The sequence below is a fragment of the Diuraphis noxia genome, unplaced genomic scaffold (assembly GCF_037042655.1).
Source record: "Diuraphis noxia isolate RWA-SAM2 unplaced genomic scaffold, SU_Dnox_SAM2 contig0001, whole genome shotgun sequence".
NCBI classification, from domain to species: Eukaryota; Metazoa; Arthropoda; class Insecta; order Hemiptera; family Aphididae; genus Diuraphis; species Diuraphis noxia.
Window position 1 is genome coordinate 17,885,248 of NW_028301711.1, and position 27,980 is coordinate 17,913,227.

A 27,980-nucleotide genomic window follows, 5' to 3' on the forward strand; every position below is an offset into this window, starting at 1 on the left:
TTTCAAAATAAACTGTGAATTCTGAAGCATAATATACTTTACTTTTATTTTAAAACAATGTTTCTGCTTTCAACAACTCGTAATTTTTTTTTCAAACATGAACAAACATAACACAAATGTACATATAAACCCCACAAACATTTGATTCAAATACTTAACTTTTATGTTTCTATTTTATAAAATTTTATGATAAATATTGCTCTATAATAATAATAAATTTGTCACTTGCTTATAACATATTAATATTTAAGTAAGGTTGAGTGGGGCAAATTTGAATGAAAATTAAATTTTTTTTAGTTAATTTTAACTTTAATATTGTTAAATGTTCATATTATTTTAGCACTTATTTAAATCTATGTGAGGCAAATTTGTATGAGACTTTATACTAAAAGAATTGACACACATAACAGTTTAGGCACTTTAACTACTTAGGTAGGTATTAATTTAACAAACTCACTCAGTATATATAATTAACATTGAACATAATAATGTATAAAATATAAATCATGTTCGAATAGAATATTAAGTTATAACATACAAATTTTTATTTTAGTTAAAATGAAATATAAAGCATGATGCTACTTTTGGTTAATTTTTAATTTTTTAATATTAAAAAGGAAAAACTTAAAAATTGATAAAAAAATTTTTGAAATTTTCAATATAATCAATTTGTAAATCTTATTTTCAGAAAAATTTATATGATAAAAACATTTATTTAATGAAATGTCTGATTTTTTACAATTTTTTTAAATATCAATATTTTCGTTAAGTATAAATTACGATCTAGTTTATGTTAGAAACATTTTAATTTCAAAAAATATTTTATATGAACACTATAGATTAATTTTAAAATATAATTAATTTTTTACTATAAAAATATTATTTGGTCAATAAACTCATTTTTTAAAATTAAAATGTTTCTAACATAAACTATTATTAGATTGTAATTTACTTAACAAAAATATTTATTTTTAAAAAATCAGCCATTTGACTTAAATTAATATTTTTACCATACAATTTTTTCTGAAGATAAGATTAACAAATTGGTTATATTGAATATTTCGAAAAAAAATTTCATCTATTTTTAAGTTTTTTATTTTCAATATTAAAAAATAAAAAATGTAGCGAAAGTGTCTATGAATTATATTTAAAAGAAATTAAAAAAAAATATTGATTAGAACAAAAGTTATTTCATTTGTCAGATCTCCGTAGGATACCTGTTTAAGATATATACCGTTAATACCCTAAACATGTTGATACTTAAGGAAAGTCAATTTTCAAAGAGTTCAGTTCTGAATAAGCAATTTTAGTAAGCTTGTTAGTTTTGTGTAAACGGATCATTGTGTATAAGAAATATCGGAGCGCTTTCGTAGTTTCGCACGTACGTATATCTCAAAAACGCACTTCATGATTACACATATATTAACAAAATATCAAAATTACTGATCTAAAATTACAATTTTTAATACATTACATCCATATAATATAGATAATTAATAGAATGAAATGAAATTTTAAATTTTAAAAAGTTCAATATTAGGAAAAAACCATTGTTGATACATATTCATCAATATTTGAGTTTGGCCCCTGTTATGAAATAAAATTTCTAAGATATAATTGAAAAGTACACAATAATATATAGGGCTTATTTTAGATGTTTCACCATCCAGTGGTAATATTAAAATAGTATATAATATATTGTCCATAAATATATTGTCAAAATGCTGCTTCATTAAAAACTTAAAATTGCCATTGCGTGATTTAATTAGGATGTGAATATATTTATTACTCTACCAACCATCATTTTTCTAATGCAATTACTTTTTTTTTTGCGTTAAAAATTAATAATAATTCATACATTATTCATTTATTTTTAAAATCTAATAGTTTCATATTGTGTAATTTCCTAAAATTTATCTCAACGAATTTCATTGAATTTGTATAATCTTTTAGAATTCTTGATTACAAGATATTTAATAGATTAATAGAACATGAAGTCATGAACTTGGTAATAATAAAAACTGTTGAAATAACTGATATCAAATCTTCACTTGTTTATAATACGAGCATAACAATTGCTTCGTTTAGTGCACACATTGAACTCCATAAATATGTTTTATCTCAGTTTGTCAAAACGATTAAAGCAATAGAATGTTTTTATAAGCAATTTAAAAAACAATTATGTAATTGGCCAAAAAGTAATGTTTTTGTATAAATTATAATAATATTAAATATAATATTTTAGTTTATTATATTTTTATGCAAAAAATATACAGATTTTTAATTTATCACATTTGTAGATTTTATTTCTTATAGAAGAAAACGATTGGAATGCAGAAGAATATGTTAATGTGCCAAACATTTTGGGAGACTTGTTTGAGTCATTGATTGGTCATTGGTGCAACATATTTAGACTAATAGAGATTTTAATTTTGTATGGGCTATTAATTAGAGATTTTTAGAACAATAAATCAGTAAATTAACAGATATTCTTTAACTAGTTTTTTTTATATTTAAGTGTAATTTATGCATTAATAAGATTTAATGCATAAAATATAATTGCCTCTAAACTATATTTTATTTGTATAATATTACTTTCTATAATTTATTAAATATTTCTTGTTTCAATTTTCAAGCACATTGAAATTTAAAAAAAACCAAAGAAGTTACCCGATATGCAGAGTAGTTAGTAGTCAGCGGTGCCAAAGTTTTTGAAATGTAGTTGGGCGATTTCAAAACTTTGTGGCCTCAATATCTTAATTATTTTATATAGAGCCATAAAATTATCATAATATATATTTACTCATACCTAATAAAGTGAATGTTATAATATAATATAAAGAAAACACAACCAACTGGGTTTTTTTGGCAAAAATTAGTTCAACCTTTAGTTTCAGCTAATAATAGAAAAATAAATGACTAACTGCAATATAAATATAACATCATAGAATATCACTTGAAATATAGCATGATGAAACATTTCTACCTAAATTGTTTTTATAGTATATAATTATTATTTATCGTAGAATTCTAATTAAAGATATCCTTTAATGGCATACCTTATTTTAATAGAAAATATCTGATTTTGATCCTCCCCTCCCCTCACATTTTTATATACTAGTACAGTACAAATTTGATTACAGAAATCATTTTAACATTGGTAAGTAATCAAATTTTGATTTTAAATCTGTTGTTGCTAACCAAGTACTAAATATACTCTTAGGACCCATGATTCAGTTAAATATACATAAAAACAAAGAAGTTTGAAAGTATTTGGATTTGAACAGTGTATAAAATGATTGCTGCTGAAAAGATAGCCTTCAAGAATATTAAAACAAATATTGTATAGCATTAAATTGTGTAATAATAATTTTAAAAATATTGAAATGTTAACTATAATTTGTATAATAGTTTAATTTAATTTTTAATTTTAGATTTTATGAAACTAATTCTATATTTTCTTATGTTTTGGAAATTAAAGAAATATAAACATTTTCTAAAATTAAAGATTTAATTTATATGAATACAATTTTTCTATACATAAGATCATTAAGTAAATATGTATTATTATACACTTACATAATATTGATATGACTTGGAGAGGGGTGTATCATCAAAATAAATAATTTTGGGGGTCGTGGATCAAAAAGGTGCATATGATTAACCTAAACATTACAAAACACAATAAATACTATATTATAATAAACGGTTAACATAGGTTTTGATTAGATTCAGGGTGTAGTGCACGATTTTTCATTTAAAAGTGACCTATCATGGTATCATAATATGAAATCTGTCATCTAGTCAAACATTATACTGTAAAATTTAGTCTGTTCTATTTCTTTTAAGATATGAAAATTTCTTTTTTACAAATTCAATTAATTTATTTTGAAATTTTGAATAGAATAGCTAATATATGTAGCTTTAGAATTTGATTTTTTAAGTGATCTTCTAACCATCTAGCCTATAGTATCGCCTGCTTTTAATATGAATCTTAACATCTCTCTAAAATTTCCTTCATTCACAATAGACTCTATCATAAGATTGCCATAATTTCTGTGTCTATTATTAATATGCAATATTCTGTCTTCCTAAAAATATAATTGTTTCTACTACAGGTTTAAGACGCTCTCGATTTACTTTTATGAGTTTCACTCTTTGTGAATCTAAAATATTCACGACAACAGTTTCAGAATTTAAATAAGTTTTTTAAAGTTAGTAGCAAACTGAATACAGTTTTTGTGGTACAAATTGTTGTTGTGTTTATCTAAATAACCATCTTTACTAATTAATTTTGCAAAATTCTTTAATGATTCAGTAACAAGGTTTTTCAGTTGCTCAGTATTTCTTCTAGTGTTCTACTACCTTTTGTTGACACTAAAAATTATACACAGTATTTACAAAATAATCCAGACTTTACATGTGAGTACTCAAGCCAAGAATATTTTTTATTTAGTCTTAAAAAAACATTTTTTATGTTTGCCTTATTTAAAATAAAGTAAAAATGGAAAGGTAAAATCTTTAAGAACATTACAAAGTTTGAGAATGGAATATTTTGTAAAATCACTCATTTCATTATTTTTGTCAATAAAATTACCAATGTCCAATAATGCATCTACAAAAGCAAACACAATATATTTTCAACGATAAATACAATTAAGTACCTACAAAGTACATTCGAAAATATTTTTTCAAATTTTTCAATACTACACAAATTATAATATATTATATTAAGGGGCGGTTGCACAAAACTATATTATTGGTTCAATAAGTTGAGTTATTGAATCGATAAAAATTAAAATATGTCACACAAAGTTATTGAATCAATAAGTTATCGACTATTAGTCACTTTTGATCCATAAATTTATAGGGCCAATTTTGGTTCGATAAAATAAAATTAATGAAATCTTATCAACATAATAATGAAATATCAAATGAGATATTTGTTTTTTATTATTTCCGAATAAAATGCCAATTTGTATATAATTATATATTCACAAATTAATCAGTAATTAATATGTACATAAGTTAACTCACATTATGGACAGAATTATAGAAATGAAATGACCTTTTCATCATCAGATTCAGATTGTTCCCTTTATAGAATATGATGTTGATTTTGTTCGTTGATTCTGGTAAATTACAGAATGCTGCTAAAAGAATTTCAGAACAATTAAAACTATGAACTATTAATGAAAATCCAGCTTGTTTATGTTCTGTATTTTGGAATGGGCCTAAATTCCATTTAACTTTAACTATACATCTATACGCATATAAAATATTTATTACTTAATGATATAGGTTCACAAAAGATTCATTTTCAGAAATTGTATTTTTAATTTGGGACCAGATGTTATGTAAAATCTCACCCAGTTATGATTTACCTCCACATTTACAATTATTATATAATTATACAACTATACAATTATAAAATTATCGATTTTTCAGAAAATTATAAATAATATGCAGTTTGTAGTTTAGATGTAACAAAAAAAAATGTAATATTTTAATGTATATTTATAATATTAATAATTGCATTATTAGATTTATATACATAAAAAAAAAATAACTTTCTACCTACTGCCATCGTTTAATACAGTGTAGATAGATTTTGTTTAGGTTTCAAATACAGAAAAAATGTTTATAATAATGATGGAAACAATAGTAAATTAATACAAAAAATAATCAAAGCATATACCTAATACGTATGTAAGTATGAAAAATTTGGGTTAAAATACTTACCTAGATTAGAAACTTATATACTGGACTATTAATATACAGTTGTTATTTGCAAAAAAAATCTAAAAAAATTAATATTATAATGATAGACACCTAAAAACAAAATTGTAATAGGTGGATACTATATATATTTAAAAGGTAAAAACCAAGTTACATTTTTCTTTGTTTTCTGTTTGTATGAACTAGGTAGGTTGGTTTTGTGATCACTTATATTCTGGTGATTCATCAGCTGATCCTAAAAACATTATACAATAAAGTTATTTCTACTCCCTATAATATTAAAGCAAACATATCCTAATTTCAAATATACATAAGTAACTATAGGTACAATTAAGAATGTGAAAATTATCTTTCAAGTACTTATTGACAAAAATGAGGTGATTTGTCCCAATCTTCAACAAGTGACAAATTGAACATTGAATACGCTGCGTTGCCAGTAACTTCGGCTTCAATGTCTAAGAATTTTGGTAAACGGTCAAGAAGTTCTTGGTCCTCAAGAATAGAATACGTCTCAAGTAGTATGTATTTGTATGTTCTGAGCACCTTTTTTACAGGGAAATTTCATTAGTTCAAGCGGGCATTTCTACATGCTTCACCGTGTAACACAAATTCTCAAAAACCCTAATGTATGTTCTGAGCACCTTTTTTACAAAGAGATTTCTACACACGTTCACTGTGTAACACAAAGTCTCAACAAGTATAACACGTTATAAAACTGTGTACCTACATCGTCTGTTACACAAAAATAATGAAAATTTTTTTTTTAGATTTTGAAAAATCTAAATTTAAATTATCATACGGATATGCAATAGAATTTAGAAATACTTCAACGTTCGTTAGATTATACACTGATCGAATATACTACAATCTTTTGTTAACGAATTTTTACGATGTTTTTGTAATCCAATTATAATAGATAGTGGTTTTAAAAGTAACAATCTGACTACTAACAGTAATAATTTACAATTAATTTATTACTTACACATGTTGGCTACACTGAGCTGTAATTCTTTAGTGTCAAAATTAATTTTCTTTACATTTTAGTAACTAATTAACTATCGTTAAACCAAGTTGTGTTTTATGTTTATTTTCGTATCTCTTAAGAATATATTTTTTATAGTAATACGTTTTGATTTTCAATGTCATTTAAAAACATGAACTTACAAAAAACTAGCAATGACATTTCTTCATTAGTTTCTTTAGTACGAAGCAAATCATTCCCAGCATATCCGGAATACATTACATTTACATCCAGATTAAAAACGTATGATATATTACCATCAAATATACCTCAAAATAAATATTTATTGGCTGATTGTGGTTTCATATTCAGAGGAGTAAAAGATGTTGTAGAATGTTTTTCCTGCGGACTTGTCTTACACGATTGGAAAAAAGATGATATACCATGGATTGAACACTCGAGACATAATCCGGAATGTATATATGTATTATTATCAAAAGGAAATCACTTTGTTGAATATGTAAAAACCAAATGCGGAAGATCTAAATGTAATTGTGAAATTGAATCATATGATACCACTTGCTAGTATATTAAGATGTATATAATATATATATATATATATATATGTGTATAAAAAATGTTATATAATAGGTATCGAATAAATTATCGAATTCTATTAAACAACTTAAATGTGTTATTATTCAATCCTTTATCTTGTAAATACGTGACCTAATGGATAAGGCGTGAAGTTCTGTTTAAATATATAAGGTTTAATTTCAGGTTTGATGCAAATTAATGTAAGTATATAATCATTAATAATTAATAATCTTTCTCTCCCCCTTCCACACTTATCAATTAGGTCACGTATTTACTTTTTTGCATTTTTTTTTTATTTTTAAATAATTTTAGTATAAAATGTTGTTATATTTAGCAATATTATCAGTATATGATAAACACTCTAACAATCAGAACACTACTTTAACAAACGTAATTCCTCAGAACGAAAAAAAATCGATAAGAATTTAAAGACCGCTAGCTACAATAATATGATTTCACCGGTTGTTTCAAAGTCGGTATTCGAAATTCGACCGTATGGCAAAAAAAGTGTAACAGTTGGATTGCTTGTTAACAAAAAGATTTCAATCGTTATATTATTAGAATGTAAAATAACTAAAAAGATTTTAAACCTTGATCTAGAACAATGGCTTACATTAATGTGTGAAAATAATTACAATGCAATTATCGATAATCTGCAAACTCGATGTAAACGTGTAAGAATAACTGACAATTTAAGTTATTCTGTTAATGTGAAACAGTCTTCAATTATATTACATTCTAATGAAAATTATATTACTTTATCACATATCGATTTACACCGTTTGAAACAATTGCAACACTGTATTGATTTATATATTATTGAAAAACAAAAAAAATTGTCAAGTCATCAAAAGACTTTTGACACAGCATATTCACTAATCATGGCAGATGTAAACGGGTTACCTTCTTCTTGTCGTCGGAATGAATTTACAAACCAATATATTCAGAATTATGACTTAAGTTATAGTAATATGGAGTCTAACGATATTTCTTTTATGTATGAATTATTACAGTATCATTATAACTCATTATCAGATATGATATTGCAAGACTTAGTAGTCTAATTTTTTTTCAATCAGCTGTTAACCAGTAATTTATATTATTATTATTTTTTATTTTACGTTTCATGATACTAACTCATGTACCTACACTACTTTTTACTACAATTTAAAATAAATATACAATCATTTTTTTTTTTTTTTTACATACATAAATAAAATACTATGTATAAATATATAATTTATTTTTACAATATAATAGTAACAGATATTTAATTGATATATAATGTGAGTGATGTATAAATATGTTTCATAACACAAGTATATTTAAACTGAAAAATTTTTATTTTGCATAGTACCTATTATATATTCAAATTTTTTTCTACCGTCATTAATAAATACATTATTATGTCTTTGATAATTTAGATCTTACTATCTTCCTCTTTGGATCAGACATAAAGCGTGTGAATATTGTTTGTACAACCTCTGATAAATTATTCTTAAGTTCTTGATCTTTTGCTTGGTCGGTTATCGTTACTTTAAGACTACATTCAGCTTTTTTCCATCTATAAAAAAAAATATAAAATTTTTTTTTTAATCTAACTGTAATATGATTATTAAAAAAACATATATTACATTTATTACAAGTATATTATATTCTGGGGTAAGCGGATAGCTGGACGAAGTGAATAATGTTAATACATTTTTGAATATTGGTGATTAAATAATAAAGAGCATATAAGTTGACAGAAATGTCTATCGCTTTGTAGGGATAATAATTTAATGTTATTCACTAGTTTACATTCGTAATAAAAGCGTTTATCCAAAAATAGTCCTGGTCTCCCCATATATAAATAATATAATATATTATATTACCTGTTCTTGCTATCAACATTCTTAATATTTTTGACTTCATAGTTGCTGATAGTCCAGTACTCGGAACTTTTGTCGTCAGTTGGAGACTTAACATTTATCAAATTATCACCTTGTTTTACAGTAATAGTATTTATGATATCAGTTTCAATTTTTTCATTTTTTAGCAAACTTTCAATATTATCCAAATATGAAATATTCTAAAACAAAAAAAAATAAAAATAAAATAAAAATGTAATTTTTTTACTATACTGTAAATGTTTTGTTTAACTTACTTTTCTAGCCATTGTTTTGTTCTTATTTGATTTTACTTGTTTTTTATTTTTACTACGCATATTTTGTTTTTTCACCGATGTAACCTCGTTATTCATACTCTCATTATTATAATCGTTCTGAAATAAAATAAAATTTTGTAACTAAAAATCTAGTAAAAATATATACGCTACACCTATTTATTTGCATCTTTATGTATAATACCGAACCAACATAGTTCAGTATTATACAAAATAAAATATTGTATTTAATCATCTCCAAAATATAACTAATAAATATAAATTATATAAAAAACATATTATTTTGTACTTACATCACTTTCGATCATCGATTCTTCGTTACTACTATTTAATGAGCTAACAAATGACATTTTTTTTTTATTATTATTTATTCAGATATAACTTGTAGCTAAAATATATTGAGTGGATTTACGTACTGTCTCTAAAAGTGTCTTGCTATTTTGTATTGAGTGTTAAACACAGTTGAAGCACACTGAAACGGGAAGTGTAAAATTATATTGTTTGATAGAGATGGTAAATTATGTGCGACTATATTTTTTTATTATTTGAGACCAATAATAATAGTAATAGTAGTGGGCAGCGCCTGCAATAAAAAGAATACTGTAGTACGCCTCCTTGATAGTAGGTATATAGTAATAGTATATTATATCGCTACTCATATGAATAATTATTTTAATGCACCATGCAGAAATATTGTTATTCGCGTAAAATTAATATAAAACATAACGTTGATATAAAACATATGCAAAGCAACATCCAGGGCGTTGCAGCGCCTGCTGCACGACTGCAAGATAGTCTTTCCGTAGTAATGCTAAAAGTGTAGCAGGGATAAATGACCATCAACCGAGAGTAATTATGTCACATCATATCATTCGCTTCACACTGCTCAGCACATAGACACACGGAAAAAAGTTTTTTTTAATATTTCAACTTCTCAAAGAACATTGCAAGTATATATCATTAAACATACAACATAAAATAGTTATAAATCGAATTTAATTTTTTTTTACTTAGCTAAAAAAAAAACATCAACAGTTTTATCGCAAGCATTGTATTGAACAACGGTCCCACTAACTTATAATATATCATACCACATCACGACGCTCAACACAAACACACACGGAAAAAGTTCAATTTTTTTTTCGAATATTTCAACTTCACAAAATAACAATGTAAGTATATATCGTTAGTATAGCATAGGAGCTATCCGTTTTTCTCAAAAAAAATGGATGGCATCGTACATTGAATTCTGTACTAAAATGAGAACAGAAGCTAAAAACGAGTTTGAAAAAGAATTCTGGAAGCTTTTAATTAATAGTGTTTTTGGAAAATGTATGGAGAATGTTCGAACAAGAACTTCTATAAAACTGGTTTCATCAGAAAAAAAAGCTAATAAATTAATGTCAAAAACTAATTTTAAGGATAGAACTATATATTCTAAGAATCTTATGGCTATTCATCAACATAAGGAAACTATTAAATTCGACAAGGCGATTTATGTAGGATCTGCGATTTTAGACGTTTCGAAAATTTTTATGTATGATTTTCGTGGTTATACACGGTTATTAGAGTACACGTGTACACGTAACCCGGGTACACGTACTAAAAATAAATTAAGATCCGTGTTTTTTATACACGGATATTTTTTACCGATACACGTGTATTTAATACCCGTTGGCCATTACCCGTGTAATTAATACCCGTTACCCGTGTATTTAATACCCGTTACTCGTGCATTTATTATCATGAAGTAGACACCGAACACCCCTGTAATTTTATTAATTCATTTAATAAATATACATACAATTATTTCAAAATCTTATATCTTCATTATTTAGACTTTAGAGATTGATACTTAAATAGTTATGAGTTTTAAATGTTATAATGTGTTATATTATGGCTTAGGTAGTAAATACAAATTAATTAATCTATTAAATTATTCTCAATCGTTAATCGTTATATGTAATAACTTATATTATTATACGATTATTTTAAACTGGTTTTAAAGAAAAAAACCCAAAGTTATCTTATCGACAACTTTACGGCCTCGATAGCTTGTTACAATATTTTGTCAATTTTAAGATTGTTTCATAATTTATACAGTGTCTGTGTGTATGACGTGACGTTTCATATTCACTGTTGTACGTAATTTCATTATTTTAGTTTGAAAGATGAGTAATCGGTCAAAAAGTTGGGTGTGGCAATATGGTAAACGGCAAGGTGATAGGGCTTTTTGCGATTTATGTGATGATAATTCAAATAAAGAGTTTAGTTGTGCTGGTGGGTCAACAGGATCGTTCGGAAGACATTTAAAAGTAATACATAATGTCGGAAGAACTACTCAAAATCAAAGGTATGTATTTGGAACATGAATTATTTTGAATAGAAAGTTGGAAGTTTTAAGAAAATAGTAAATACTTATAATAATTATTTATTAAAATAATGATCCTATACCTAATATATAATACATATTTTGATTCCAATCCCCTCCTATTTTGTATATTCAATATTGTATCCCCTACAGAGTACAGACCACTTAACATCAAGTTAGACCTATATATAGATATCATTATTGTTTAGATCACCGATATGGTAATTTTAAATAAATATATGCATTTTTCGACTCATAATCCATTTTATAGCTCGTAAGGTTACGCTTTCATTTCATACGTGTCGTTCATATTATATTTCTTAAATATTTTAGATTCTGAGCGAAGCGATGAATGTATTGATTTTACAATGATGTGTGTGTTTTTTTTTTTTATTTTTTTTTTTTTTTGTGTCTGTCATCACGTTTTAGGACAGAAAAAATGCTTGGATTTTCATCAATAGTAACTTTTCTGATAGCAAAGTGAATTTAGTTGGTACTTTGGGGGGGGGGGGGGGGGGGGGTCAAAAGTTAAAATTTCCCAATAGTTTTCATAAGCGCCGGGAAAAACAACATAAAAATTAAGGAAAAACGGGAATTTTTACGCAAAATCGGTTTTTGACAAAATCGAATTTGGTTTTTGGTGTAACTTAAAAACACATGACTGTAGATTCTTGAAATTTTCACTGGTTGTTTATATTTGCATTTTCTATACACGATAAAATTTTCAAAATATAACGATTTGTTTTGAACTGTTTAGGAACATTTTCATTTTCCATTTTTTTTTTAGTTTTTTTTCTAGAAATATCAATAAAACTTTGTTTGTTGAGTAGAAATACTTGAAAATTTAATACAAGGCGCCTACTATATTGTTACACTGTCAGATGAAAAATATTAAAAATCGTTAGTCACAGTTTTTTTTTTTTCTAAGCATTTAAAGTTCATAAATTGACAAATTGTTTGGCTGAATCTTTTTCTTTAATTCAAAGCTTTTTGATTAATTTTAATTATTATTGTAATTAAATTATATTTCTTAGTGATGATAATGATCTTGAAGTAGAGGAGTCTAATACGATTATGACACATGGATCATCATCATCATCTTCAAATAATTTAAATACCGATTGTTCTTCATCTTCAGAATTTCGTGAACCACCCCTCAGAAAACGACGTAGAACTTTTATGAATAAGAACCTTGAGCATAATAACATTTGTAGTTCTGAGAGAACAGAACTAATCCACCAAGCGTTAGCTAAAATGATTGCGATAAACCAAATGCCATTATCATTTTGTTCAAGTTCTGGGTTTAAACAGTTTATGGCTATCGTCGAACCAAATTATTTAATATGTAAAGAAGGAGCTATAAAACGAAGACTCAAAGCATTTAAATCGTCGGTTGAAGAACAAATAAAAAAAGAATTAAGAAATGCCAAGAGTGTAAGTTGTACATCTGACTGTTGGTCATCAATATCTCTAGAATCGTATATAACAGTTACTGCACATTTTATTGATGACCAGTGGTGCCCAAAATCTTACACTCTGACAACTCACCAATTGGAGGACCGCCATACAGCTCTCAATCTAAGTAATCAGTTGGAAACTACTTTTAGTAAATGGGAAATCGAACAAAAAGTTATGGCAGTAGTTACTGATAACGCAAAAAATGTTTTGAATGCTGTCAATTTACTTACTAATATTACAGAAAAAAATGACCTTACATGTTCCGCGCATACTTTACAACTTGCGATTAACAATGGTTTGAAATATGATAAAATAGAACAATTAATTCAATTAAGTAATAAAATCGTTGGTCATTTTAAACATTCAAATGTGGCCACTCAATGTTTAAAGACTAAGCAAGAACAACTTGGTTTACCAACGGAATGTTTAATTCAAAGTTGTAAAACTAGATGGAACTCCGTATTCATGATGTTGGATCGACTTTATGAAAATAGGTGCCCAGTATCAAATGTCTTTGCTGATCGCACAGTTACTACAGCAGCAATGGCACAAAAGTTCGAAGTAACCGAGAACCAATGGGCAGCTATAGAAACTATAGTTAAATTACTTAAGCCTCTACAAGTAATTACAACTGTATTTTGTGGTGAAAAGTATTGTTCAATTTCAATGGTCAGGCCTCTCCTTAACATTGTTATAGAAAAGCATTTACAGCCTCAGATAAATGACGATGAAATTGCTCAAAATTTCAAATACATTGTAATACAAGAATTAAAAGACCGTTTCAAGTTAAACTGGAATCCTTCTAGTGTTGTGTCTGCTCGACAAATTGCATCTTTTCTCGACCCAAGATACAAAGATTTAGAACACGAGGCAGCAGATGCAAGAGAAGAAATTCGAACCCGAGTCAAGAGTTTGTTAGATGATATAAGTGAACATAATGACGATATGCAAATTCAAACATCTGAGACAAAAAATAGCTTCGGGGGACTTGCGTTTCTATACGGTGATAAGGGCAACTGTAATACAGATGATTCTACAGTTCAATTTCAAAATTACTTGGCAGAACCACAATTACGGTTTGATTTTGATGCATTGGAATGGTGGAAGACGCGTGCAACGAAGTATCCATTAATGGTTGTTTTAGCTGTTAAGTATTTAGGGATACCAGCAACGTCAGTAAGTTCCGAACGGTGTTTCTCGACTGCTGGAAACATTGTGACGGCTAAGAGAAGTTGTTTGGCGCCCGAAACGGTAAATATGTTGGTTTTCCTTTATCAAAACAAACAATTATTGTAAGGAGATCGAGGGTGATTTGTTGTTGGTTTATTATTTATTTATTATTCATAACATTTTAGGAATAAATACTTACCAATATACCTCTATACATTATTATTATTATTGATATTATTGTTGCTACTATTTATTTATTTGTTTATACGTTTTTGTTAGTTATTTTAATTTTTATCTATCACATTTTCTAAAAGTTTTGGATTTATTTATTTTGTCATTATTATGGCCTATATTTCGTGTTAACCAAAATATTACGTAATATTTTAACACAACATTATTTTATTAATTTATAATTTTTTTTTTCAAAAGAAATTCAAATTAGTAAAGTATATAACATATAAATATTCTATTATTTTTCAATATCAATTATCAATTTCTTAGATATATTTATTTACTCATGTTGAAATATACAATGAATATTAGTATTCGATCGTTGTAACTTGTAAGCACATTGTGCACATATCTTAAACCGTCAAACTGTGTACTGTACTGTCTGTACTACAGTCATTGAAGCAGTTCAGTTGTATGTTACATTTATATTAAAGTACCTATTTACATAATCATAAAGTCTTATTATTTATCTACATTAATTACCTAAATTATTATTTTACTCACACTTCGATTAACTATTATGAGCTATTAATAAAAAAAAAAAAAAAAAAAAAAAAAAAAAAAAAAAAAAAAAATAGAGAAATCACGATAGTTTCAACACAAACACGTGAAGAATAAAATATACGGGTAATTTCGGGTATGTAGGTACACGGATAATGTCGGGTATATAGGTACACGGGTAATGTCGGGTACACGGGTAGTATGTACGTGTATTTTAATTACACGGGCCTTAATCCCGTTTCAGTTAAGAACACGTGTACCCGTGTAGTTCATTACACGTATAATGGCGAGCACTAATTATAATGTAATGAAAAAAAAATATGGCAGAAAAATTAGTTCTCTATATTTGGATACAGATTCCTTAATATATGCTATTCAAACAGAAAATTTTTTCGATGATTTAAAAAATGATTTATTACCATATTTTGACACATCTAATTATCCTAAAGAACATTATTGCTTTAGTGAAATACATAAAAGTCAACCTGGATTCTTCAAGGACGAACTTAAATCAATAATTCTTAAAGAATTCGTTTCATTGAGACCGAAATTATACGCTTATAAAACCATAGATGATACTGTAGAAAAAAAAGCAAAAGGTGTAAAAAAATATATAATAAAAAACCATATGAAATTTATTGATTACATAGAGATATTAAATGCTTTTATTAACCATAGATCTGTTGAGAAAAAACAATCTCACAGAAACATGAATTTCATTCAATCGAATAAACATGTTGTTCATTCAAAAACAATGAACAAACTTGTTCTAAGTGCGAATGATGATAAACGTTATATAATGGACGATGGGATAAATACATTGGCTTACGGTCACTATAAGCTAGCAAAATATTTTAATTAAAAACTTAATGATCTAACAATTGGTATAAACAGTGGTATTATTCATCAGTATTATTATTTTTTCATTGAATAAGTTCATCACTTGATAGCGCTTTTGAATATATTGATTGAGGATATATTAAAATTGTAAAGTTTTTTAAACAGACTATGGAGTACCAGGAGAACATGTGAAATAATTAATTCAAATTGATAAAAAAAAATATATATATATTTTTTTATTATAAATCTTTTATACATATAAAAATCTTTATTTTAAAATATCTGATGAAGTTATCTATGAATTTTGACTTGAATCAAAACCTAACCATTTAACGAACATTTTATTACCATTTTTTTTATAATACGTTCAACGAGAAATTTGTCAGGAGAATCAGTTGATTGAATTTCTGGTTCATAAAATCCACCTAAGATTATATTGTCAGATCCATCTTTTAGTTGATAAGTTACTGGATTTGTCTGTAAAACTTTTGAAACTGTAAATATTTCTGTTGTCCAATTTGGTGTATATCCTTTACTAAATATATGTTTATACTTAGATATTCTTACTTTGTCATCAACTTTAAATTTTGGTTTATATAATGTATCATTTAACTGTGTATTAAATTTAATGTTGTTTGTGTTCATTCGAGCTTCATTTGGTGAACATTTGATTGTTCTATGTTTTGTATTATTATAATTTTGTATAATTTTTGATATTGTATTATACCAATTCCATGTACCTGTTGCAGTAAAATGTTTATATATATTATTTTTCAGAGTTTGGATCACACGTTCACAAATTGAACATTTGATAACACTGTATGAACTGTAATGTCTAATTACTACTTTTTCATCAAATGTTGAAATTTAATATTATAAAATGCTGTATCATTATCTGTTTGTAACAATTTTGGATGAGCTTTTTTCAATATATTAAACATACCTTTTGTACATTTCTTTGATGTTTTATTTTTCAACGCCTCAACCCATACATACTTACTATATGTATCTATGACAACTAAAATATACTTAAAACCATTATTTTGTCTAGAATGAGGTTGCACGTCTATTAAATCAGCTTGCCAGAGGTCATCAATAAACCGCGTTACCACACTACGTCTAGGAAATATTTTTCTAGCTGGTCTATGTAGCTCATTAGCTATAGCCTCTAATGTTGTCATTATACTATAATATCTCTCTCACGTAGTTCTTCTAAAATAGATATAATTTCATTATTAACACCAGTATTACCAACACTTTGTGATGATTTTATAAGATTTAATCTAGTTACTAGTTCATTCGGGTCGTCATAATAAACTAATTGTGTTTGCGGCATTACATCTTTATATAAACCAGAACCTTGCTTTGACTGTGGTGTTGAAGTAAAACTAAACATATTTTCAACTGTGGGAGCTGTAACCATAGAACTGTTTGCATCTGGATAAAAATCAAATTTTCTATTTTCTATGGTTGTATCGTTATTACTTTTTTTAGCATTTTTACTAGATAAAAGATCCTTAATTGGTGTTAAGTCAATTTGAGGAATTCTAGATTTATTAAGTTTAGTTATTTGCTCGTTTAACTGTTTTTCTTCATATTTCATTCGTTCGTATAGAGGTTTTACAACAGTTGACCATTTATGAAACTTTGAGGTTTTAGGTTTCCCATCTGCTTTTAAATGAACTCCAGTAGTTTTCAAAATGTCGTAATAGTTTTCTATATCTTCTACAGTTGTTTTTTTTGGTTCCTTCTCACATAATAAAGACCATAGTCCTACAGTCCATGGATAGTAACTATCAAGCAACTGTAAGTTACCATGACTAAAAACTACAGAGTGTTTTCCTATTTTATATGAATCACTAGCTTGATCATAATGCAAACCATAAGATTTATCATAACGTTTTATTACATGACGTTTATTATCTAAAAAATTTGTAAATGATGGATCTAACTCATCGTCATCATCTTCATCACTAGAGCATACAGTTTCTGTTTTTATTAGTTCAGTTGGTTGTGAGTTACATTGTATATTTTTTTCTGTCTGTGCACTCAGTGGCTCGATTATTGGTTTAAATACTTCGCGGTAATAGTTGTCAGAATCTATAACACCACGTTTCATTTCCATTATTTTTCGTTTAATATTCTTTTTTGATGCTATTAAATTTTCCAGCAAAACTTTTTCTTTGTTCATTGTGAATAATAAACACAAGATAACTGTATCGTATGACTACTAATAACACTATGTAGATAACAACAGTGTTACGTTATATTTATATATATATATATTATTTAAGTACACATGTACTTAAAATTTGTTTATTTTAATAAACGTATGAAAACCGCATCTATATCTTCCTTCATTCAGTTCCCGCGTTTTATCGATAACCAAAAACCCGTAGTCGCTGCGATTCCAACAAAAATGAGAAATTTTCCGAAATTCTAAGAAATCCATATCTGCAGACGAATGATCGTTGAATACATGCCGCAAATTTGTATGATCTTGCTTCAGTATCATTAAAAAGTTTGAGTTATCTCTTACTAGCTGTTTTGATATTTTAGAATATGTTTGTGCTAAAAAAAATACAGAGCTAGCACCTGAATGTCTGCCAATGCTGAAGTATTCTCTGATTATAGATTGTGGACCACATATAACATCATCGAAAATTATTATAGAATTCTCCTTAGTCATGTTTGGTTTTATAACCTTATCAGCGCTTGTAAATATGAAAAAATTAGCTTCTTGTATATCATCTAGGTATTATTTTTTTCAATAAAACATATTTTTCCTGATTAGAAGTTTTAGAGTATAAATAAATATTTTCAAATCTTAACCCGTTTGCATGGGTGATCAGATTATACATTATATTTGTTTTTCCTGATCCGCTGGGACCGACTAATATAGCACGTATAGTATCAGGCAATAACGAACCGTGTCTTGATGGTTTTTTATCATCTGAAGATCTACATTTATAACATCTAATTTATCTTTCTGATCAATCAAATCCATTTTTATTTCCTTATAAATACTCTAGAATTTTTCAATTTATAATCAGTCATAGATGATGTGTTTAACTCGAAAGTGTAAATCAGATAAGACTGGTAAAGGATTAGTAAACTTCCTTATAAATAGCCTCCCAGTTGAAGCCCATGTGCCAGGCTATAAATATTGTGGTCCAGGTACGAAATTGAAAAAGAGACTAGATCGCGGTGACAAAGGAATAAACCCATTGGACGCTGCTTGTCGGGATCACGATATTGTGTATGCAGCGAGTAAAAATTTAGACGATAGACATAAAGCTGATAAAGTGTTAGAAAATCGTGCCTGGGAAAGATTTAAAGCAAAAGACACTCCTAGAAAAGAAAAATTAGTAGCGTACGCGGTAACAAACGCGATGAAAGCTAAAACAAAAATAGGTATGGGTTGTAAAGGTAAACGGAAACGTGTTACAAAAAACAATAGTATGCTAGCTAGAAAAAATGAACCTCGAAGAAAAATAATAGTGGTAAAAGACTGATTTTACCACCGAGACAAACAGGAGGTGTAATTCCCTTAATACCTATATTTGCAGGATTGTCGGCACTTGGTAGCTTAATATCTGGAGGTGCTAGTGTGTATAATGCAATTCAAAATTCAAAAAGAAAAAAAGGTAGTGGCCTAAATTTAAACAAAAACAAGGTATGTAAAAAAAACTGTTAAATACCCTACCTGACAGACCACTTTCGTCAGAAGATATTATAAAATGTATAACCAAGTTGAAAATCAATCATTTCCGTGGAGTGTTTTCACGTGATAACTTGCCTAAAAAACCATATGTAAATGAATGTGGTATATTAAACTTGGACATTTCTTCAAGCGATGGGAGCCATTGGGTAGCGTTTCATAAAAATAAAGATAAAGTCATATATTTTGATAGTTTTGGCGATTTACCTCCACCAATTGAATTACAACGTTATTTTAAAAAGTTTAAAATAGTATATAACTATTCTAACTATCAAGATTTCAATTCATTCAACTGTGGACATTTATGTCTTGAATTTTTATTATGCATGAATCTGTCACATTAAGTTTGACTGGAAACACAACTTTATTATCCACTAATTATTTCCCGCCTCTTAACGTTTACGAGGATTCGGAAATAGCTTTGTTATATTTGAAAACACGAAATTTATTTCCAAACATAAATTCAACTAATAACCGACTGGAGATAGATGTAATTCCGTCATTAAATAATGTAAATAAACAAAAAACGTTTATATGTATTTTGGAAGAAGGATGTTATGAAATTGAAGATATTAACAACAAAATTAAGAAAGAGTTATATCACTTCAATAATGAATGGAGAACACAGCTAACATTCAACGTATCTATTGATCACGTCGATTTTAGAACATACATTAAATGCAATGGAAGACTAAAGTTAAATGTTCCAAACAGTATAGCATCTGTTTTTGGATTTGAAAAGAGGACCTATGGACCATTACATGAAGATCTTCGCTCGAGAAAAGCTGCTAATTTAAACACAATTAACTCTATAAAAGTAATGTGTAATATAGCACATGGGTCATTCAACAACCAACTTCAAAGTCATTCAATATATGAGTTTTTCCCTAGTGGAAGAACTGGATCGAAAGTAGTTCAGTCACCACTAAATTTGATATATTACAGATTAAACAAAACAGACATTAATTCAATAAGTTTGCAGTTAGTTGATCAAAACAATAATCCGATCGATAACTTTAATGAGACATTGACAGTTGTTCTGCATATTAAACGTTTGTGTCGCGTTTGTACAATATGTTAATATTAGTAGCTTTAATTCAATATAATATTATAATCCAGATATTCTAATGAATTTATTTTTTGAACACAATTTTTGACTAATAGGTACCAAATACGTTTTCATCACCTGAATGCACAATTCTAATTTATTACAACAATTTATCGCAATGCCTGTTCCGATTTTCATTCTAAAAAAATATTCGTATTCTACATTGTATTTACAAGAGAGGGAACACTAATAGCCAAAGTATTGCTAACTATTTAAAATATTTATTTATTTGATAATATAGTATAATAATTGTAAACAAATATTGAAATATACCAGTATTATTAGCAAAAGATCTACCAAGAGTTGTGGCGTCGTTATGTGGGATATCCGAATCTAGGATATTTGACACCCAATAATAGGACTATTGACACCCGCTGATAGGACAATTGACACTGAATATAAAATTTATAAATACTGAATAATCAGCGTATAATCGTATAATATAATTGTTTCGGCTGGCACGCCCAACAAATAACTTATCAGGAGATTGCCAACAGCAGGAATTAAAATATGGAAAGTAAACAAGCGAATACCAATATGACAAATAATTGAATAATATTTGAAATACAGATAATAATACAAATGAGGTCTTAACCTATGTTAGTGATAATATGGTCACAAACGACCACCGTAAGTACAAAATACTATACTAATAATGTAATAGTATAATAATAATATAATAAATTTCGGATCACATGCGATCGTTATAATAATAATTTAAATAATAATATAATTCAACAATAATACGAATACAGAACGATAACAATTAATATCATATAAACATCCCGAAGTGATAATAAATATACATAATGATAGTACGACCTGATACCGTGGATTGCAATGTGTGAGTCGTGGTGGAACCGCTGGACCAGTTGCGTAATAACTTGTCGACGTAGCAATAATGACGGGCAGCCGGTGATAATACTAATGGCCAACACTCACGTACTATAATAGTATTTTCGAATATGTCGAGTCGCGTTGCGCACTTTGCGGACGAGCGATGATCATCGACTTAATACATAATAATAATGTAAACTTTCGCACTGCGACGAGGGACGGGCGAATAAGTACGTTTACATACGGCGATATATTTGCACGGCAATAATACCAAAAAACAAAGCGGCAACGGACGACACGCACACGTCGTCGCGGCTACGTCACCTGTACTGGTCGAGTCGAGAGAATACGCGGAGTCGCCGCCGCCGTGACCAGTCGGTCGACAGATAAGCTTATCGGGCTTTTGGTGGTGGACATGGTGTGCAGGTGCATGCATTGATTGTGGTGTCAACATACTCCCCCCTTGGAAGACTAAGGATCTTCCAAAATGTGAGCGAGGCGTAACGAAGATGAATATTTGAACAAAAACATAATACATAATAAAGTATACAAAATTATACAAAATACAAAAATTACACGAGGTATCAGTTTACAGGATAGGAAAGACCCTTGCTGCTAAGGAATAAACAAGGATTTTTATCTTTTTTTTTTTTTTAATTAATTGATTGGAAGACGAGCTAATTTGACCACGGGCCGCTTGAGGGTGCCATCACTGGTGCGGACAGTTGCTACCCTCACAACTCCATCTTCGCCGGGATGAACTGCTTCGACACGTCCCATTTTCCAGAATGTGGGTGGCAAATTTGGAGACTGAACTAGTACAAGATCACCAACTGTGACGTTAGGTTGCGGGTGGTGCCATTTTGATCGGACTTGCAATGATCGCAAGTATTCTAAAGACCAACGTTTCCATAACGATTGGTGAAATTGATCCAACAGCTGCCATCGGTTGAGACGGTTTATCGGAATCTGCGTCACGTCGGGGTCAGGCAGCGTGGCGAGAGGTGCACCTATGAGGAAGTGACCTGGTGTTAACGCTCGTATATCATTCGGATCTGACGAAAGGGGTGTAATTGGTCGTGAGTTCAGTATGGCTTCTATTCGTTGAGTTATGGTGCACATCTCCTCAAATGTTAACAGTTGGGTGCCAATTACTCGTTTCAGGTGGATTTTCATGGACTTAACTGCTGCTTCCCACAATCCCCCGAAGTGGGGAGCAGCCGGTGGGTTGAAGTGCCACCTACACGGCACAGCATTTGAGACAAGGTTTTGTGCTTCAGGATCTGACCACAACTGACGTAATTCAGATGCGGCACCTTGGAAATTGGTACCACAGTCTGAGTATATCTCTGAAGGTATTCCTCGACGAGCAATGAAACGGTGCAATGATGCAAGGAATGCCGAAGTTGTGAGGTCAGAGACCACCTCGATGTGCACCGCTTTTACAGCCATGCAAATGAAGATCGCCACATAACATTTTGTAGAACGGGCATTCCGACGTTTGCCTTCCTTGATCAAAAGTGGTCCCGCGTAGTCTACACCGACATTCGAGAAGGGTCTCGATGGACACACTCGTGAGGATGGAAGATCGCCCATAAACGTTTTGACAGTTGACGCTCGATGTCGTGTGCAGGTAACACATTTGAAGATAACGTGACGAATAACTGATCGACCTGACACAATCCAGAATTGAGAAGACAACAAGGATGCCACCAGCTGAGGTCCAGCGTGCATACCAATTATGTGATAATATCGGATCAATAGTAACGTTAAAGCGCTTGACTTTGGCATTAGCACTGGATATTTGAAATCTTCCGGTGCGGTTGAATGGCGCAATCGTCCACCCACGCGTATGATTCCAGATGCGTCAATGAACGGGGTAAGACAAGATATCGACCGAGGTTTGATGGACGATGACGAAGATGACATACACTTGAGTAACTGTGGAAAGTGGATGCGTTGTGTTATTTGGACGAGCGTCTGTAGAGCATCACGAAGTTCTTCATATCTAAGGAATCCTGTAAACATAGGTGGATGGTCGTCACATTGATGTGCGGGATTTCGCTGGAGTGACTTGTGACGAGTCTTGACGATGAAACGTCTCATGTAAGCAATGACTCTCTTTAACCGAGTCAATGATAAGAATTTATCAAGCCAGTCGTCATTCGTTGTTGATGTAACAGTAACGTGCAATGTCTCTGCCACGGTTTTCTGTTCAGGTAGTTCAGCTATGGGAATTTTTTCATACTGTAGTGAATTCCAAGTATCAGGTGACTGTTGCACGAAAGATGGACCATCCCAGTATAAACTGTGTTCTAATGCTTCAGTAGGAAGTAGGCCACGTGACACACAATCAGCTGGATTTTGCATTGATGGTACATATCGCCACTGACCCGAAGGCAAAAGTTCACCTATCTTGTTAAGCCTGTTCGTAACAAATACCTTGAATGTAACTTGCTGAGTTGTTAGCCAAGACAACACCACTGTAGAGTCGGTCCATGCATGAATCGAGGATATGTGAGTGATTGACGACAATGCCTTTTGTACCCGATGCAATGTTTGAGCTAAGAGCAATGCCCCGCATAATTCCAACCTCGGAATGGAAAGTGACTCGTCCAGACGACTGTTCTTTAACGGTGCCACCTTCGACCTTGCTGTAAGTAAATGTACTGTGCCAGGTTTTGAAGTATACGACAATCGCATGTAAACAACAGCTGAATATCCCTTTTGTGATGCATCGGAGAAACCTAGTAGCTGCACTTCAGTACACTGTTCAATTGGAATATGTCTCCTGATTTTAACTTGTGAGACCGAAGGTAATTGTGTGGAGAATGAATTCCAGGAAGAAGCTAATTCGTCGGGGATTGGTTGGTCCCACTGGTAAGCATTTTTCCATAAAATCTGCATGAAGCACTTAGCCCAAAAAGTGATAGGTGATAAGGCTCCGAGTGGGTCATAGATCTTAGCTATCGCGGATAGAACTGAACGTTTCGTAGGTCGAGAGACGCATGGATCACTATGATAACTGAATAGATCATTTGCCGGGTCCCAATGTAACCCCAGAATCTTTATGGAACAATCATCCTTTGGGTCGAATGACAGTTCCACAACTTGATCGTCCTTTGGGATATTTTGCAGAACGTGTGGACAGTTGCTTGCCCACTTTTTTAACTCAAATTGACCTTGACCTAGCAAACCGATGAGCTGTTTCTGCAACGTCACGATCTGTTCGACTGAGGCAGCTCCTGTTATAATGTCATCGACGTAAGTTTGACTAGACAAGACTCCTTGTGCAGCTGGGTATTTAGAACCTTCGTCCAGTTCCAATTGATGCAATACACGGATAGCTTGAAAGGGAGAAGAAGACACTCCGTAAGTAACTGTTGACAATGCATACTCCTGTATTGATTCAGATGGATCGTTGCGCCATAAAATATGCTGATAGGAGCATTCCGCTGGTGACACTTGTATTTGTCTATACATTTTGCATATATCTGCTGTGAGCATATATACATGAAAGCGACATCGTAATAATAGATCTGCTATGTCACACTGCAATTTGGGTCCGGTAAATAACAAGTTGTTTAATGATGTTCCAGAGGATGTAGTGGCAGACGCGTCAAATACGACTCTTAGTTTAATTTTTCCGTTCGCTCGTTTGACGACTGCGTGATGTGGAATGATGTAGTTTGCGGGAGTTTGCGCAAGTTTCATGTGGCCAAGTTGTAAATACTCCTTCATAAAGGAGTTATATTCCTCGTATATGATAGGATCGGCTTTTAATTTACGCTCCAAGTTATAAAATCTTGATAGTGCCATTGACCGGGAATCACCAAGAACAGACGGATCGGTTTTAAACGGAAACGACACTGAGTACCTCCCAGACGGATCTCTGGTGGTGGTACGACGGAAAATCTCTTCGCACTTTTGTTCTTCTGTAAACGGGTTAGGTAAAACCACAGGCTCCTCAACTTCCCAAAACCGGTTCAGCAATTGTTTGAGTGACGGTTCGGTTGTTAATGACAGTGATACTTGCGATGACGGAGCGCTTGAGACTGCCGCGGCTCCAACAATAATCCAGCCTAATGTTGTCTCGAATGCAGAAGGCCACCCTGGTGTATGACGTACATGATAACCGTCTTTGAAAATGTGGTTGTACACGTCAGCGCCTAGTAAAAATTCAATTTGCCCTGGACGATCGAAATTCGGATCTGCGAGCTCCAGATCCATATACTGGGTTCGTATAGATAAATCTAACACTTTCGAGGGCATCATCCCAGTGATCTTTGACAATAGAACGGGTTCACAAGTTAGCTTTCGATCTAACCGCATGTGTGGTACTATGCTGCACAAGACTACACCTTTTGCCTGGACTACGGGGCTCTGTGACAGTCCGACTACGTTGATTTTACGATTGCACCGAGTAAGACCAAGTCGCGTCGCGCATTTTGTTGTTATAGCAGATATTTGTGATCCACAATCTATTAATGCACGGACTGGTACCCACTGTCCTTGTTGGTTGCACATCCGAATAACAGCTGTGCCCAAAACACTCAAATTGCCGCTGCTAACGGTACCAACAAATGACGTGTCATCCGTGCTTGGTAGACTACCAACGGGGGGTGCCGACGACGATGGAACCGCGGGTGCATGGTTATTTGAGTTAGTGCCAGCCTGGCGCTTTCGTGATTCGAAGTGTAGTAACGAGTGATGTTTTCCGGAACAGGTTCGACACGAATACTTCGACGAACACGTGGAAGCCGTATGGGTACCACTGAGACAATTTGAACACATGTTGTTGGACTTTACCAGCTGAAATCGTGCTGATGTGGTTAGTCCCCTAAACTTCTCACATTTGTATACATAGTGTGTCCCTTGGCACGCATAGCAGTGAGGCTCGTGCTCCTTGGTTGCGGCCAATAACGAAGATCTTGAAATTACAGGCTTTCGGCGCGTGAAAGCTGTAGGTTTCCTTTCGACGTTTGTCATCGAACTATTTTGTAAGATTTTGCACCGAGATTGTATGAATATTAATAAATCATTTAGAGTGGGAAGATCATGTGTACCTTGATCAGCCTCGAAGAGGCGTTTCGTCGAACTATCCAGGACGCGCGACGCTATATAGAATAATAGAAAACCGGACAAATCATTCAAACCTAAAGCGTCGATCGCTGCTGTGTTCTCTTTAAATACATCTAAAAAATTATTTAAATCAGTCAGCGATTCATTTTGTATGGGAGAAAATCCGAATAACTTATCCAAGTGCGCGTGAAGTATAAGACGCGTACTGTCAAATCGATCATGCAATGCGTTCCAAGCGATCTCATAATTGGGACCAGTAAGAGGGACTGAACGTACCACAGTACTCGCAGCTCCAGAGACTGAAGCAATTAAATAATGAAACCGCTCAACACTGTTAAGATCTGAATTATCGTGGACAAGCGATGTAAATGTGTCACGATAAGACCGCCAATTAATTATGTCACCATTAAAATGCGGTAACTTAATTTTTGGTAAATTAATGTGAGAACCTGATCTGGGTACCGTATCCAATTTACAACAGGCCACAGCACCCGCCACGGCTTGTATTGAATAGTATTGTTCGGTGACAATAGTTTCAATGGTACTATGGTCTCGTACGAACTCCTCAATCCGCCCTAGCTCAACCAACTGATCCATAACGTCCTCCTGATCGTGGCGAAAATTCGACATGAGTGTTTCCAAATCCCGTGTACGCGCATTGAATATAGGTAATGATGACGGATCAGACTCAACTGTCTTCGCTAAGTCGAACAAAATCAACATCTGATTGACATACTTATCTCGTTTAACAATAGCGCGCTGTAAAGATCGCTCAAAACGTTCCTGTTGTTGTTGTTGATCTGTTGGCGCCATCGTGAAACATTAATACTGTATGATAAAATAGAAAAACGACAACGATAATATGACGTATCTAGATGGCCATCACGATGCTACCATACAACAATATAATAAATAGACTTGAAACAGCTATGAACAGTAAGATTATGACCAAATTCACTTGTTTTATCGAATGGTTACGTAATTAATTAAAGTGGACTGTATTTTCGATATCCGGCCTCGAATGGACCAATGTTTCGGCTGGCACGCCCAACAAATAACTTATCAGGAGATTGCCAACAGCAGGAATTAAAATATGGAAAGTAAACAAGCGAATACCAATATGACAAATAATTGAATAATATTTGAAATACAGATAATAATACAAATGAGGTCTTAACCTATGTTAGTGATAATATGGTC

At 30.8% G+C, this 27,980-nt stretch overlaps 8 protein-coding genes across 8 annotated transcripts; 4 read left to right on the top strand and 4 right to left on the bottom strand.

The window, feature by feature from the left end:
- Positions 1-6,804: 6,804 nt before the first annotated feature.
- On the top strand, positions 6,805-7,290 carry LOC149060088 (baculoviral IAP repeat-containing protein 7-like). Its single transcript, XM_089218068.1, has 2 exons — positions 6,805-7,003; positions 7,073-7,290. Exons 1-2 carry the CDS (start codon positions 6,879-6,881, stop codon positions 7,284-7,286), a joined length of 339 nt encoding a protein of 112 aa, XP_089074194.1. The 5' UTR covers positions 6,805-6,878; the 3' UTR covers positions 7,287-7,290.
- Positions 7,291-8,518: 1,228 nt separating this feature from the next.
- LOC149060089 (uncharacterized) lies at positions 8,519-9,994 on the bottom strand. Its single transcript, XM_089218053.1, has 4 exons — positions 9,755-9,994; positions 9,444-9,560; positions 9,172-9,368; positions 8,519-8,861 (listed from the first exon to the last, which is right to left on the bottom strand). The coding sequence occupies exons 1-4, from the start codon at positions 9,809-9,811 to the stop codon at positions 8,702-8,704; spliced, it is 531 nt and encodes a 176-aa protein (XP_089074179.1). The 5' UTR covers positions 9,812-9,994; the 3' UTR covers positions 8,519-8,701.
- A 3,068-nt stretch (positions 9,995-13,062) lies between these two features.
- Positions 13,063-14,586, top strand: LOC107172727 (E3 SUMO-protein ligase ZBED1-like). Its single transcript, XM_089217085.1, has one exon. It carries the CDS (start codon positions 13,087-13,089, stop codon positions 14,584-14,586), a length of 1,500 nt encoding a protein of 499 aa, XP_089073211.1. The 5' UTR covers positions 13,063-13,086.
- A 1,767-nt stretch (positions 14,587-16,353) lies between these two features.
- On the bottom strand, positions 16,354-17,213 carry LOC149060090 (uncharacterized). Its single transcript, XM_089227674.1, has 2 exons — positions 16,976-17,213; positions 16,354-16,562 (listed from the first exon to the last, which is right to left on the bottom strand). The coding sequence occupies exons 1-2, from the start codon at positions 17,211-17,213 to the stop codon at positions 16,354-16,356; spliced, it is 447 nt and encodes a 148-aa protein (XP_089083800.1).
- LOC149060091 (uncharacterized) lies at positions 17,213-18,157 on the bottom strand. The gene has a single exon (XM_089227680.1). It carries the CDS (start codon positions 18,155-18,157, stop codon positions 17,213-17,215), a length of 945 nt encoding a protein of 314 aa, XP_089083806.1.
- Positions 18,158-19,094: 937 nt separating this feature from the next.
- LOC149060092 (uncharacterized) lies at positions 19,095-19,729 on the top strand. The gene is given in 2 exon segments (XM_089227685.1): positions 19,095-19,491; positions 19,494-19,729. Coding segments are annotated over 2 exon segments (633 nt in total).
- A 346-nt stretch (positions 19,730-20,075) lies between these two features.
- On the top strand, positions 20,076-20,834 carry LOC149060093 (uncharacterized). The gene has a single exon (XM_089227691.1). The coding sequence runs from the start codon at positions 20,076-20,078 to the stop codon at positions 20,832-20,834; it is 759 nt and encodes a 252-aa protein (XP_089083817.1).
- Positions 20,835-22,355: 1,521 nt separating this feature from the next.
- Positions 22,356-27,593, bottom strand: LOC149060094 (uncharacterized). Its single transcript, XM_089227697.1, has one exon. It carries the CDS (start codon positions 27,591-27,593, stop codon positions 22,356-22,358), a length of 5,238 nt encoding a protein of 1,745 aa, XP_089083823.1.
- Between the last annotated feature and the right edge of the window lie 387 nt (positions 27,594-27,980).